A 15912-nucleotide genomic window follows, 5' to 3' on the forward strand; every position below is an offset into this window, starting at 1 on the left:
ATTTTTCCACACGAACATCACAAGCCCAGCCAAACTCAAACTGTTCGAAAAATAAATGTCATAACATTTTTTTTCCTGCAGCCTTCTTCTTCGAAACGGTTTTCAAGCGCGAGAGCGCCAGTACTCGAGCACAACGACGACAAAAATTTCTGTCTCTCCCATTTTCGCATTTTTCTGCGTTTCAAACCGCTTCTAGACAAACTTCTTTACATGCATCACAAAGCTAGGAGTGTGCTCTAGCTATTTGTGCAAATAGATTTAAATTATTTATTAAAACAAGTGAGTTATTGGCATTTGAAAATATTTGACATTTTTCGCGATCACCCGCCTCAGCATGAATGCTCATAAATGTTTTCGTGGGGAAGCGAAAACCATCAAGCGTCTGCTTGACTGCCGTCGGCGCGGCGTCTGATGGTATTGGTGCTGCCGTTGTTTTGTTTTTATTTTACTGCCAGTATCGTTGAACGGTAAACAGAAAATAGTCTCATTCTCATGCCTGGACAAGGCATTCAAAATGCGTAAAAGTGATCGGACAGTGACATACGTGTAAATCAAAGGGGTGCCGCTGTCCAATCACTTTTGCGCATTTTCCGTGTCAAAATTTGAGCTCATTCCATCAAAGCAAACCATAGTGACAGCATGACAAAGTTGGCTATTTTGTATGAAAATCAACGTTTACCCGATTAATGCACCAGTGTATGTTCAAAACGACGACATTTCGAAACTGCATAAATTGATGGCATGATCAATAAATTGACTACATATAAATAAGGCGTATAAACATTTAAATTTAAATGTTTTTTTCTTTATTATTGTTTTGATAAATAGAAACAATTCGTAATGTCTTCAAATGTAGTTCATCTTTTATATATTCGCGGTATCTCCGTCGATCGTAGCAATGATTCTGGGAAGAAGATCTGGGTTCAGTTTCAGGAGCAAAGAATTTTCGACTGACTCGGAATTCAAATTCATCCTTTGGTCTCTCAAAATCAATTTTAGCGCACTGAAACTGCGCTCTACTGAAACCTGAGTGGCTGAGGCAGTAAATACGATCATTGCCACTCGGTAAAGGTCCGGATTTGTATATTTCTGTGCTTCCCAGTATTTGATCAAATCAAATTTGGCAGGCTTCTTGTCATTCGACGGTGAAGCTGTACCTGGGGCAATGATCGGTATTTTCTCTCTCATTTCCAGTTGTTTCAGTTTTTGAGCAAAGGATGAATCACTAGTCAGTGATGTGTTGGCTTGTGAATCTTCGTCAAAATATCCAGCCAAGATTGATTCCAGCTCGTCTTCATTCATGTCGAAATCTGGGACACTGGAAACATTATCGGGTTTTCCATTTACTCGATCATGTAGCTTCATAAAGAATTCCTATAAAATGATAAGATAACTCATGAATAGGTGGTATATATAATATAAATAGAGAAAATAAAAACCTACATGAACAAGCTCTTTGTCTTTGGAAGAAATTCTTTTTGATCCCAAGAAATTGATTCGGGGGTCCAGATATACGCAAGCTTTGAAATGAATGGAATCCGTGAGCTTCTCTAAGCGCTGCTGGCATGCTTTCAACAGTCGCCGCGCTAAGCAGTTCTCCTTCAGCTGCATTAGCTTTGCCTGACAAACTAGCCAGCATGCGTAGAATTCACTCAAAACGACGTGTCGCTTCTGGAGTTGCATTGTAAGAATAAAAGGCGCTTCAAATGCTTCACAAAACTTGTCTATGAACTTCGAATGCGGTGTGAAATCTATAAAAGAAATAACATATAAAGCAACATTATTAGTTAGAACCTAGTTACTACTGAGTTTGCGGTTATTAATCAAAACAAAAACATATCTAATAATGTACCGAAATCTGGGGACAAAGTCGTGCATTAGGGTCATCATGACCTAGGAAGGCTCGCCCTGCGTACGCCAGCGTGGTGAGTCTCAGCTAATACACTAAGAAGTAAAAAATGTTTACTAGTAGCTCTTGTTTTTGAATATTTTCGGCGGTTCCCGTTTCGTCGTCATACGTTTTTTTCAGAAAAAAATGCATCAAGCTTGGCTTTATAACTCAGTTTGGTAGGAAAAGTGCTGAGACTAGCCTTCAACAGGTTTGAAAAAAAATCCAATGAAAAAGAGAACAAAGCTGCTGAAAGTATCCATAAGTAAAGCATTGATAATGCAATAGTGCAATAGTCGATTAATGTCTCTACTAAACTAAAAACAAACCAATCTAATTTGTACCGTGTCATCACTCAATTCCTGAGACTTCTTTTCGGTTCCTAATTACGTTTACTGCATTTGTTTTGCATGGTTCGAACGGAATAAGAAACCGAAAAAAGTGATCGAAATTAGGTGATGGCATAGTATTTAAGGTAACAATATAACGACGCCATACCTCGAATTATCAAGAGCACAAATCTGAAGAACCACCGCGCTGAGTTGATTGATGAATTACTCCCTAATGGTGCCCAAGCGATGAACTTGCAATCCTCCATGGTTCTTCAGATTTGTGCTCTTGGAAATTCGAGGTAAGACTTCATTACATCTTCGTCATAAAAAGTTACGAGGATCTACTCTTAGATGGCCTATCGCTAGTCCGTGTTACCCTTAATCATACATTCAAAATTCATCCGTTTGTTCCCAGATTACGGTACAGTATATATCAATGACTTCTAAAAAATGGGAACATCGATACATTGCAGTATCAATGCATGCTTACCTATTTCCGGGAATGCCTTTTTGAACATGTTGAAGAATGACTTTTGCTTCATTAAAGATTTCAACATGAGATATGTGCTGTTCCATCTTGTCCGATTGCTGATCGGTGGCAGGTGGGCATCGTGCTGCTTCGCGAATTTGTAATATTCTCGTTGCCGTAATTTGACAACTAGTTTTTGGATCTGTTTTATACGTTTATCGTAAGTTTTAAGCACATCCCATACCGCTAATTGCGCGGTATGTGCTGCACACCGAACGCTTCCCAAAACGTGCTGCATTGAATTATCGAACGGATCCGCTTCTGGAGTATTCTCTCTTAGTTCATCTCCTTCTTTTCCATGGTTAAAATCATCGTTTGCGTCGTCTGATTCAGAATCAGAATCCGCAGGCTCGTTTTGATAGGCTTGCCAATCGTCATCATCCGTGTCAGAGAGATCCTTGTCGTCTTCGCAGTTGTCGTCGAAACAACTAGTATCCACCAGTGTGCTTAGCTCGATATTAGATAATTCGAGAGATTTCTTCATCTCGGTAACCGAGGCCACCATGTTAGCTCCATTATCATGGGTTACGGAGTACACTTGATTCAGCTTAACGCCAAACTTACTCAATACTTCCTCCATTAGCGACTTAAGATGTTCCTTCGTTTGTCTTTCTAGGGTTTCCCGGATGGCTAAAATAATTAGTAGATATAAATGAACGGACACGGTTAATAATAACATTTCTGTTACATCTAGCATATTTATAATGTTGATCTATTCGGGTTCATAAAATACGTGAAAAATACACTGCACCGTCTTCAAACAGAGGTTGCACATACTGAAAGATCATTAGCAACACAGACAACACAGACAACGGACAACATACGAAACACCCAGTGGTCCAGTGGAGAATTTTTCGTTAGACGAAAAGTTTTCACCGACTGGAGTGGAAATCGAACCTACACTCCCAGGCTTATGAAACGGCCTGACGACTGACGCCCCTAACCGCACGGCCACGAAACCCAACACAATGACAAAAGAACTTAAGGTTCAACTCACAATTTATAAGTATTGGTGAAAGCGCCTACTGACATTACAGAGAGTAAACAAACACTCCTGCACGCGGATGTGCAGATGAGGCAGGTTCGTTAGTGCATTTCATTTGTCTCTTTCCCATCTTCAACTTGTTTATCACGCTGTGCATATGACGCAAGAAATATGCACGCATAGGCAATGGGAGAATAAAAGAAACAGCAAATCAAGAAAAGCCACACCATGTATGTGCACTACATGGAAGTAAATACCGCGCCGGTTGGAAAGTGAAGAACGATTTTGTGCAGTTTTCGCGATTGTGTGGCTATCGACGCGGACTTTTTCGTGATGTAGTGAATATTATTCCATTTGTGAAGCCGGTGAAACATTTTACACTTCGATTATAGAAGCAATTACGTTTCGAGAGGCAATTAAAAAGTGAGACTGTTCCCGGTAAGATAGTGCTAGTGAAATGGTGCGAGCTGGTGTGCGTTGGGGGGGAATTTGGAAAAGATAGCGCATAATTTATAAATTAGCAGTTTCGCAGTGAAATATTGTGAAAATGTTGTGTTTCTTGGTTCCAATGAAAAGGTAAGTGTCCTGAGCAAGCGTTGAAGCAAATTTTAAAATAACTCGATATCAGATAGTGGTGAAAATTCGAGTATTTCTTCATCTTCAATTGGAAACTCACACATGTGAGAAAATTAAGCAAGCATGTGTTAGAAAAACCAAACTGATTTCCCCCTTAAGATCTCTGTGTGAAAATTACTCGAGCAATTAGTACCTAGATCTGTATAAGCTTTTAGCATCACCACCAACTACAGGGGGTGGCCAAATAGGTTGGCCTCATGAGTCAAAACCAAATAAAACGTTAATTTGAAGTACACTGAGGGTTCAGTGGTTTCGTCCTGACCGTACCAGATTGGGTGTATACGGGATTTACCATAATTTGGTATCCACGACCACCCCCTCATGAGTTAAAACCAAATAAAACGTTAATTTGAAGTACACTGAGGGTTCAGTGGTTTCGTCCTGACCGTACCAGATTGGGTGTATACGGGATTTACCATAATTTGGTATCCACGACCACCCCCTCATGAGTTAAAACCAAATAAAACGTTAATTTGAAGTACACTGAGGGTTCAGTGGTTTCGTCCTGACCGTACCAGATTGGGTGTATACGGGATTTACCATAATTTGGTATCGACGACCACCCCCTCATGAGTCTAAACCAAATAAAACGTTAATTTGAAGTACACTGAGGGTTCAGTGGTTTCGTCCTGACCGTACCAGATTGGGTGTATACGGGATTTACCATAATTTGGTATCGACGAACACCCCCTCATGAGTTAAAACCAAATAAAACGTTAATTTGAAGTACACTGAGGGTTCAGTGGTTACGTTCTGGCTGTACCAGAGTGGGTGTATAAGGATTTTATTGTAGATATTTTGCCAATCACACATATCTCGCAGATGCCATGATAAAACCTTTAACCTTACATATGATCTCCGTGGATTCTCACTGTCACAGCTGTGCTTTCCCCTGGCTGATGAAGAACACTGTCAATGTTCTTGAATACTCGCGACGCACTTTGGGTGGCATCGACCCGGAAGTGCAGTCTACGTAGAGCGTAGTAGTCGACCAGGGAAGTGGATTGCTGGTGGTATGCTTCCAGACATTTCTTCAGCGCTGAGGCATTATAGTCATTTTAGCGCATCAAGGGCTCTCTGGTCACGTCGTCCGTTATTGGGTAGGGCAAACACCAGCCACTGGTCAGATGAATGGGCCCGGTGGAACAGCGCACCAGCTGATTGTCGTCGATTCCGTGCTCCACTACGACATCCAGTTCGGTATTGTTCATCTCCAGCAAGTCGTCCAGCTTCTCGGCTTGCAAAACAGTCAGAGGGAAACCATCATAGAGCAATACATTTTGCATTCCATGTTGTCCAGATTGGAATCGATCATGTCAATCATCGTACAACTGCTTACCTCCGTCTGGCTCTTGAATGCGGTGCTACGGCTGTTGCATTTGGGGCCATCTTTCGATCGGTGGTGTATAGTTTCAAGGTGCATCTGAAAAACATTAGAAACAATACACAGACAAATATAAGTTTGCGTTTTCTTAACCGGGGGCGCACTTACCTGAAGTTGAAGTGAAGATTAACTATCAAGAAGCACACTTGCACTAGTTGCAGAGGTATTTATATGATTCGTGCACATAAAATACAAAAAAAAAATCGCGGTTTTAAACATTTTAAATTCTGAATTGTAATTCGCATCAAATTGCATGTATGCAGTTAATGGAAAAATGATTGTTTATAGGGTGGGGCGGGGCAAGATGGGTCGCATAAGGATGGATCACCATAACTTCGTGAATACAAATCGGATTGGTTTGCATTCGTCCGCTACTCTTTAATACACTAGTTAGCTATGCTAAAAGTCGATAAAAAGTTCATTAAATACAAAATATGATGTTAAACAAGCAGTTTTAAAAAGTGATCGATTTTGTGCCGTGAAAAAAGTGCGGGGCAAGATGGGTCACCTTTTAAGTAATTAACATTTTCTCAACGAAAAACGTCAAAATATAAGATTTGTTCCGCATTCAAATGTGCTCCATATCCATACTGAGTAAACAAGAGCTACTAGTAAACATTTTATAAATTTATTTGGAATATAAAAAACTTTACGATTTGAGTGGTCCTGAGGCGACTTGAAAATCGATGTTTTTACTAAAAAATTATCATAATTTTATGTTATAATTTTGAGCGTTCATTCTGCTTGATTGAAGTCATTTATGAGATAGTCTTGTATTAAGAAATAAATAACTTTTGAATGCTCCAAAAATACGTTCAAAATTGAAGGTGACCCATCTTGCCCCGCGGCCGTTTATATGGAGAATATATGGAATGTATCGCATAAGAAAAATGGCAAAAAACCATTTTATTTTTTATTTCCAATGAGAGTGAATAATTTTTCAATCAATGCCCCAAACTTTTGTATATTCATGCTGGTCATCTAACAAAATTATTAACATAATCAAAACATGAGTAATGCGCCCGAAAATGGCACTGACCCATCTTGCCCCGCGACCCATCTTGCCCCGCCCCACCCTAAACACTCCCGCTGTCAAACTGTCCGTGTCGATTATAAACACTATAGACTGCATAGACTCGCGGAGATGATGCCAATTTTAGCCAAACGTACTGTCAGTTTATGTAATTTAATTTAATACACAGCTTAAAATGCATGACGTAGTGATTTCAAGAGAGGCCACGGATTGCATGACGTCATATTCACTTGATAATCGGTACACTCTATGCTGACGATAAATTACATTAACATCATAGGGCTTAACCTTGGGCTCAACCATGTCTCGGAAAGGCTATGGAAACTTAGTGTCTATAGTTATTTATAGTTTCAGTAACTATCACAGTCACTTAGTGGTACGAAAAGAGTTAAGTAACTAAACTTAACAGTAACAGTTACTGAAACTATAGCCACTATAGATTCGATAGCCTTGCGGAGACACTGTTAATTATTGCTGGATTAGACTTGAGTGAACTTGGAGTGTACCGAGTAGGTAGATATGACGTCACGCAATTCATAATCACTATTGAAATAGTGACGTCGTGATCTTTTGACTATAGAGCTTACTGACGTTTATTTACCTCTCTCTTTCAAGCTTGCAGGCGGGATAGGATTTGTTTTCATCGGGAAACCTTTCCTGATGACAACAAATCCTATTCCGCCTGCATGTTTGAAAGAGAAAGGTAAATAAACGTCAGTAAGCTCTATACGAACTGACAGTTCGTTTTTCTACAATAAAGTTCGCCTCCGCGAGTCTATAAGGTCTGTAATGTCTATAGTACGTAAGTCCTCCGGAACACACTTCCTTGCCATATCAGAGAAATGCTGTTGAACCACTAATTTTATATACAAAAAGTATAGTAATAGTACTTTGTAAAGGATCTAAAACATGTTATGCAATGTAATAATGCGTAAGTTTTTCAAAATGCGTAAATAAAGCAATATTTCAAAATAAAAGTATCTGATAGAAAGGAGGTTCTGGTAGAAACAGGTATTAATGTACAGCTCTTCCCATGCAATTACAGTCGGAATTTCAGTAACATGGCATGTTCTACGTAAGGCCCATCACAATATACCAATGGTTCTCCTAAAATTAGTTGCGATCCGATTAAAACACAATTATTAAATGTATTACAGTACGTGTTTAGGGGATAAGACCATGTTGTTTAACCCTCGAGCAGTCGCGTCACAGTGTCACCACGCACACGCTAAGTACCACAAGCGTGCTTTTTTCATGGTGCGTGAACTCAGTACACGACGCGGCCGCTTCCGGAGTAACTGTAAGAATTTAGTTCAGGATCAACATTTGAAAAGAACACAGAAAGATAGGCCACACAAACCAACACCATCCACTGTTTTTTTTTTTATTTTGTTTTGTGGTAGACAGAATTATTTCCATAACTAAACATCCATATTGCCCATTTTTGAAAGGAGTATGTAGTATTGATATAGTTACCCAGATTACGGACGACGACTTCTCCATCGACAATAAAGCGCGCGTTGATGCCAACGAAGTGTCGGCTCCCTCGACTTGCTCCGTCGACCTCAATGGCTATCAGGTGCTGCTGTTTCAACTCTGCAGTAATTAGCTTCTGTGCTGCAAAGGCCGAGGCACCTACTAAGTTGGCCACAGCTTTTCGATGGAAGGTTACGTCCGCAGCTTTGCACAGATCTCCGACCAATGTTTTAAACCCAATCTCTGGGAACGAATGCGGCAGGTTGTTCACAGTCGCTAGCTGCAGTAATCCGAGTCGGATTTTGCCCTGATCGGTGTCCACCAACAACTTTCTCGATTTCTTCTTTGATGGTTCAGCTGCATTTCCTACCGCCGCTGGTGCTGGCAGGTCCATTGCGGCAAACACTGTCGGATGCATTTTATGTAAGTGCCTTTTGAAATTACCGGGCATCAATGTTTCCTGCTGGTAGTTGCATCCTTCCTCTGCTTTGCAGATGTACTTTCCGTCTGCGGTCGTATGGATGACTTGCAGGAAGGTGTTTTTTTGTGTGCAGCGACGTTTCATACTGTAAATTAATGAAGTTATTTTTACAATATAACAAGTAATATAGGCTAAAGGACTCACTTTGCTTTTGGAGAAAGTATTTGTGGCTGAATCAAGGCACTGTTGCACTCCGAAACGACGAAAAATGAAAACTCTTTTCCGGCACACAACTGCGAAGATCGTTCCCGATTGAATCACTTCGAATGAAAGAATGCAATCATGAACGATTCTTTTGTCTAAGAATCATCACGCGAACCATGCCGCACGTGAATGAATGGGGAGTGAACATAAACATGAAGGAAGGCTGTCAAAAATTTCTTGAGCATTTTTTGCATCGCCCTTTCGCGTGAACGCGCGACTCTCCACAAGCAGGGTTGCCGAGATTGTTTTCACATCAGGAAAATATTCACAAAAGAATTAAAAAGGAACGGTATGTGATATGATTTTCCCATCCTTGATCCTCTCATAATTCTGTTGAGAATCCTCTCAGGATTCTGTTGAGAATCCTCTCAGGATTCTGTGGAGAATCCTCCCAGGATTCTGTGGAGAATCCTCTAAGGATTCTGTGGAGAATCCTCTCAGGATTCTGTGGAGATTCTTCTCAGGATTCTTTGGAGAATCTTCTCAGGATTCTGTGGAGAATCTGTTACAAAAAGTTTAGTTTAAGTTATTTATCTTTATCGTAGTGTTAAGTGTATGGTCTTAACACTATTGTTATAAAGGGTATGAAGCATATGGGAGCTGAATTTTTCGTGAATCGGTGAACGATTCACGAAAAATTCTTGCTCAAACGTTGGATTGTGTTACGGGTATAAATATTTGTTACGATTATAAGACAGAATAATTGTTTGATGTGTTATGTTTATTGTTCGTTCGTTCTTTGTGTTGTATGTTTCATTTTAATTTGTATATATGCCCATAATTTTAATACACATTTATAGGGTTCTGGAAAAATAGAGGCTTTTCAAAAAAAAAAAAAAAAAAAACATGTTACAAAAATAAAAGAAATTAATTATTACAAAGTATTAACACTGCACGACCTTACAAATGCACAAATAAGGAACATTACAAATTGACGCAGCACAACACATAACATAAATGTGCCCTGTTATGCAGATGGATAACTCCTTCCGATCACAGGATGACGAGGTTTCATGTAAGGGTTTGTGTCCATCAGTCATCCTGGAATTGTATTTTAGTTGGCAGTTTGCCTTTTAGTTCACAGCATTTGTTGCTGTATTCATAGCTTGGTTTTGTCTAGGAAAACTAATCCTAATCGGGCATCCCGTTTCAGGGTTCGATACTTGAGCTCAAGAACTTGAAGTCCGTGGCAGGGAAAGGTTTACATGTCTAGTACTTGACCTTTGCCCGAAATAGCCTCAAAGTTGGCAATCAACAGTGGATTGCATTTCATGTACCTCTATTCAGTCAGAACCCTATAAATGTGTATTAAAACTCGGGGAATATTAACAAGGTAAAATAAAACATATAACACAAAGAACGTACGAATATAATATTTATAAGACATTTAACAATTATTCTGTCTTATAATTGTAACAAATATTTATACCCGTAACACAATCCAACGTTTGAGCAGGAATTTTTCGTGAATCGTTCGCCGATTCACGAAAAATTCAGCTCCCATATGCTTCATATCCTTCATAACAATAGTGTTAAGGCCATAACTTAACACTACGATAAAGATAAATAACTTAACCTAAACTCAAAACAAAACCAAAACGAGTTGTGCTACCCGAAAGCCACAATGCTTTCCAGAAACGTAGCGGTGAACAGGACTAACAAGTCCCCAGAAAACACCTTTACTCAAAACTAAAGATTGTTACCCGAAAGCCAAATTGCTCTCCAAATCACGTAACGAATAAATCTAACCTTAACTAAACTTTACTTTTATGGAGGTTAACTGTCCACAAAAATAAAATGGCCTTAAGACTGAAATTATAATCTTTCCGACTAGCTTTCATTTGCATACACGGGTTTTTTTAGTTGGGCGCCATGTTACAAAACACAACATGTAACCCTACAAATGCAAGGGCCCCACGTTGGGCGCCATGTTACAAAAATAAAAGAAATTAATTATTACAAAGTATTAACACTGCACGACCTTACAAATGCACAAATAAGGAACATTACAAATTGACGCAGCACAACACATAACATAAATGTGCCCTGTTATGCAGATGGATAACTCCTTCCGATCACAGGATGACGAGGTTTCATGTAAGGGTTTGTGTCCATCAGTCATCCTGGAATTGTATTTTAGTTGGCAGTTTGCCTTTTAGTTCACAGCATTTGTTGCTGTATTCATAGCTTGGTTTTGTCTAGGAAAACTAATCCTAATCGGGCATCCCGTTTCAGGGTTCGATACTTGAGCTCAAGAACTTGAAGTCCGTGGCAGGGAAAGGTTTACATGTCTAGTACTTGACCTTTGCCCGAAATAGCCTCAAAGTTGGCAATCAACAGTGGATTGCATTTCATGTACCTCTATTCAGTCAGAACCCTATAAATGTGTATTAAAACTCGGGGAATATTTACAAGGTAAAATAAAACATATAACACAAAGAACGTACGAATATAATATTTATAAGACATTTAACAATTATTCTGTCTTATAATTGTAACAAATATTTATACCCGTAACAAATCCTCTCAGGATTCTGTGGAGAATCCTGTCAGGATCCTGTGAAGAATCCCCTCTGAATCCTGTGAAGGATCCTCTCAGGGTTCTGTGAAGAATCCTCTCAGGATTCTGTGAAGAATCCGCTCAGGATTCTGTGAAGAATCCTCCCAGGATTCTGTGGAGACTCCTCTCAAGATTCTGTGGAGAAAGATCCTGTCAGGATTGTGAAGGGAATCCTCTTGGGATTCTGAAGAGTATCCTTTCTGGATTTTGTGCAGAATCCTCGCCAGACTCTGTAAAACATCTTCTCAAGATTCTGTAGAGAATTCTCTCAGGATTCTGAAGAGAATCTATCAGGATTCCGCAGATAATCATCTCAAGTTTCTTACGGTAATTATTTCAGGATTCTTTCACGAATCCTCCCAGGATTCTGTAGAGAACCCTCCCGGGTTTCTGTATAAAATCCTCCTAAGATTCTGTTGAAAATTCTCTCAGGATTATATGGAGAATCCTCCTAGGAGCATGTAGAGAATCCGCCCAGGATTCTGAAGAGAATATTCCTAGGGTTCTGTACAGAATCCTTTCAGGTTTCCCGTCTAGCGAATTTAGGGTCGTTGGTTCCATTTCCACCGGAGCACGTGGATATTTTGGGGCTGTCCATTAATTACGTAAGGGGATTTTTGCGATTTTTCGACACCCCCTCCCCCCCTTGTAAGATTTTTTGTATTGGAACCCAAATATTTTTGTATGGCGTGTAAGATTTCTCGAACCCCCCCTCTCCCCATAAACCCTTACGTAATTGACAGTCTTTTTTTGTATTTTTAACTTCAATTTGCTCTTCATACACATGTCCCTGTTATGTATGGATATCAAAGCGTTTTCATCGTTGTAATATGTACTCTGATCCTGCTTGAAAACCCCTGTGCGTGTGCTTTTAGACTGATTCGAATGCTTCACGACGGTTGACCATGGGTTTATTATGTGAATTTGTCTATCCTCCCTTCCCTTCCTCAAACAAACGTTAGGGAAAACAGGCACCAACGCCACCCCGCAGACCGAGTGTCGGCAGATGGTGACAGCATTGCATAACAAATTGCTGAACAGCGCGCGCAGTGGAACGCAACCCTGGAAGGAACGTGCGCGCGAAAACGGTCGACGAACGACGAACGGCAAGGTTTAATATGCAAGGAATTCCGGTTCGTTCACGGTTGCTTCCGGAATTCCATCCGCCATCGCCGTCGTCGACCCTTTTCCTTCGAGGACCCTTTCTATATGGGACGGGGCGGATAGAAACTTACCTGTACAGCGGGAGGCCGACGTTGTCTCGGAACCACAGTACCATGTTGATTTTATCGCGATTCGTCGCTAGAAGTGGACAGTACAGTATTGCTTGGTGGTCTTCGATTGCTTCGACATCGGTTGTTTTAACTGGGGAAATGGAACAATCAGAGAACAAAATACACACATGGTTAGAGTCAAATGATCACCGCAATGATGTCGTTGGTCTAGTAGTGTGGGGAGTTCTGTGGTCGCGGAGGGGATGGAGAATAGATAATGGGAATTCCGACACCGGGGGGACACAGGATATTGGGTGCTTGACGTCTCAATTACTGCTGTTGGGTTCTAACAGAGAGTTCTACGATGGTTTCAGTACATATAACCGCTGCGCTGCTCGCATGGTTCTGGATTGGGGAAATGGGACAACGATAATGGAAACGATTGTCGACAATTTGAGTGAAAGCATGAGGGTATAGATTAAACTCGTTTCGGTGGAGATTGGAATTGCAATTTTATGTTGTTCCTTTCGAGCTGGAGTTTACGGAAATGAAACTCGATAGTCGATATGGAACTGTGATTTTGTCTAAGTTAATGGAGTATACTTGGCTCTTTACAGATAACTTTATGTCGGTTCGGTTAAATCAAGCATGATTCAGATTGTTTGGAAGGATACTCTCTTCGAATATTATTAGGGTGGGTCAACATTGTATGGAAAAATTAAAATTTGACCTCATCCACCCCGAACGAAGTTCGCTCAAACACTTTTAGTGTAGCCAATAACTGTTTAGAATTTAGGAGCGTTTGGTTGAGTCCCCACATTCCGCATTGTCTATCTTTTGAAATTTGTAGGGTAAACGTTTTCTCCTTGCAAAGTATTCCTTATTCCCTATTAGTAGCTCCTTGTAGTAAAATAATTGAATAAATTTGATAGTACCAGTAAAGAAAAAGTCTGTAAACGTTAATCGGTGGGTTTTCATTTAAATTTGCTAAGAAAAATGTAAAAACCCTCGTTTATTTCTGTTTATCCCACACTGTTCCTATTATGGTGGTAAAATTTAACATTGGTTCATATAGTGGCCAAGATTGTGGCACATCTAATTGAATTCTTATGGATCCCATCACTATAGGAGAAAAGGACCCAAAAATTTAAGAAAAATCTTTGTTAAAAAAAGTTTTTCGACCAATCCCGAACACAAAACTGGATAAATGTCATTGATTAAGCATAATGCATCTATTGAAAATGTCATTTGCGAGGTCGAAATAGTGCTAAATTGCCACTACCACCACTATTGGTAGTACCTCCACTAAAGAAGCGTTTACCCGAATATTTTTACAGTTTTCTCAAAAGAAGCACACATTCTTCTAAAACTACATAACTGGTTAAATAAAACTTCGAATGTATTGAAAAACTTTATTAAAAAGACACTATGTACACCGGCTTCAACCAGAGGTGGCACAGATTGAACGATCACTAACAACGGATATCACATGAAACACCCAGTGGTTCAGTGGAGATATTCCGGTTTGACGAAAAGTATTCACCGACAGGATCGGGAATCAAACCCACACTCTTAGGTTTACGAAACGGGCAGATAACTGATGCCCCTAACCGTATGGCAACGAAACCCAGAATTCCTTGCAGATATTTATTCTTGGCATCCTCTTCATAATTCACTTTGGCAATTTATTTTGTAATTAATTCTGGCCAATTTCTTTGAAAAGCTTCTGTTCGTGCAAATGTGTTGCCCCACCGATGTATATAATGTCATAGTATATCCATGTATTGTGTCCCTATCTGTATGTATAGTTCAATAAATTAAGATTAGTGTTATCCATACCTCCGCCACGACCGGACCACGGCCGGATGGTCAACCAAAGATCGTTTAATCAAATTATCCAGTCACACAACGTAGGAAAGAAATATCCCGTGCACGATCAGCTTCCTTTATTCCTTCAGGAGTTCCTTTGGCATTTTTTTTAAGAAACTTCTTAGGGTTAACACCAGAGATGCCAGATTATTTTATCAAAAATCTGTATCAATACAGATTTTTCTGTATCGCCGTTTTTAAGGATGAAGCAGACACAGAGAGTCCTAGATTTCAATAAAAATGTTCTACTTTTTGACGGTTTTCAATTTTAACTGGTATTATTTTTTAACGTGTGGAAAAATGCACAAATTTTCATAAATTCTTCAAAGTTTAAGCAGCCATTTATAAAATTTTCAATAAATTTATTGAAAATAACAGCGAATTGTATGCTTTCTGGAGAAATCTGTATCACATTTTAAAAATCTGTATTTTTCTGTACTCTGTATCTTGTCTGTATAGCAGGTAAAAAATCTGTATAATACAGAAAAATTTGTATATCTGACATCTATGGTTAACACAGGAATCTCTCTAAGGATTTTTTTTAGGAATTTCTCTATGAATTCAACTAGAAGTTTCTTGAGGGAATAATAAGTCTGTGGAGCGGACCTGGTGTGATGGTTAGAACACTTGACTATCACGCTGAGGACCTGGGATCGAATCCCACTCCCGACAAACTCACAAAATGTGAGTTCTTCCTTCGGAAGGGAAGTAAAGCGTGGGTCCCGAGATGAACTAGCCTAGGGCTAAAAATCTCGTTAATACAGATAAAAAAAAAATAATAATAAGTCTCTCCAAGATTTTCATTTAAAAATTGCTCCAAGAATTTCTTCAGGAAATATTTATTGATCCCTTCTCTCGTAAGGGATTTCTTCAGAAATTCCTCCAAGGAAATTTTTCCCAGAATTACACAGATTTCTTCAGAACTACAAAGATTTCTTCAGTAAGATTGCTTAAGGCGAAACTGGAAGCATTTTGTCATTTTTTCGGTTTTTGATTTTTTATTAAATAACGAAGCAGTATTTTCAAAATCGGTTTTCGTACACATGTAGAGTATGGATCAAGGTAGGGAATCGCGCCACTTGGGCGGTGGCTTCTATATTCGTCTGTTTTCCACTGTAACTCAGTCAAATTTGAACCAATTGACACAACTTTTGGAATGTGGTGAGATAGGTATAGTATCTACCCGTGTACAACATTTCAAGTCAATTGGTTCAAAATTGACTGAGTTATAGTGGGAAACAGACGAATATAGAAGCCACCGCCCAAGTGGCGCGATACCCTTTCTTCTGAATTTTTTTGAGGTGGAAAATGTTTTCCATTT

The 15912-nt window shown here is 39.6% G+C and overlaps 2 protein-coding genes and 1 pseudogene across 4 annotated transcripts in view; all 3 read right to left on the bottom strand.

Annotated features, from left to right (window-relative positions):
- Window positions 1-15912, bottom strand: part of LOC109429277 (nephrin-like) — a 506653-nt gene that overhangs the window by 191358 nt on the left and 299383 nt on the right. For all 3 annotated transcript variants that reach the window (XM_062850614.1, XM_062850613.1, XM_062850612.1), the window contains one exon: window positions 12744-12873. In XM_062850614.1, the coding sequence (XP_062706598.1) occupies window positions 12744-12873 (130 nt within the window). The remainder of the gene's footprint in view (window positions 1-12743; window positions 12874-15912) is intronic.
- LOC115265169 (uncharacterized) lies at window positions 506-12099 on the bottom strand. The gene is made up of 4 exons (XM_029869433.2): window positions 8264-12099; window positions 2711-3379; window positions 1444-1751; window positions 506-1374 (listed from the first exon to the last, which is right to left on the bottom strand). The coding sequence occupies exons 1-4, from the start codon at window positions 8826-8828 to the stop codon at window positions 865-867; spliced, it is 2052 nt and encodes a 683-aa protein (XP_029725293.2). The 5' UTR covers window positions 8829-12099; the 3' UTR covers window positions 506-864.
- Window positions 5216-6035, bottom strand: LOC115258808 (adenylate kinase-like; annotated as a pseudogene).

This window comes from Aedes albopictus, chromosome 2 (genome assembly GCF_035046485.1).
Source record: "Aedes albopictus strain Foshan chromosome 2, AalbF5, whole genome shotgun sequence".
NCBI classification, from domain to species: domain Eukaryota; kingdom Metazoa; phylum Arthropoda; class Insecta; order Diptera; family Culicidae; genus Aedes; species Aedes albopictus.

Coding starts and splice junctions, on each gene's coding strand:
- LOC115265169 (XM_029869433.2), bottom strand. CDS start 8,828: ATGAAACGTCGCTGCACACAAAAAAACACCTTCCTGCAAGTCATCCAT. Junction 3,380..8,263: donor AGTCGTCGTCCGTAATCTGG/GTAACTATATCA, acceptor TAATTATTTTAG/CCATCCGGGAAACCCTAGAA. Junction 1,375..1,443: donor AAGACAAAGAGCTTGTTCAT/GTAGGTTTTTAT, acceptor ATCATTTTATAG/GAATTCTTTATGAAGCTACA.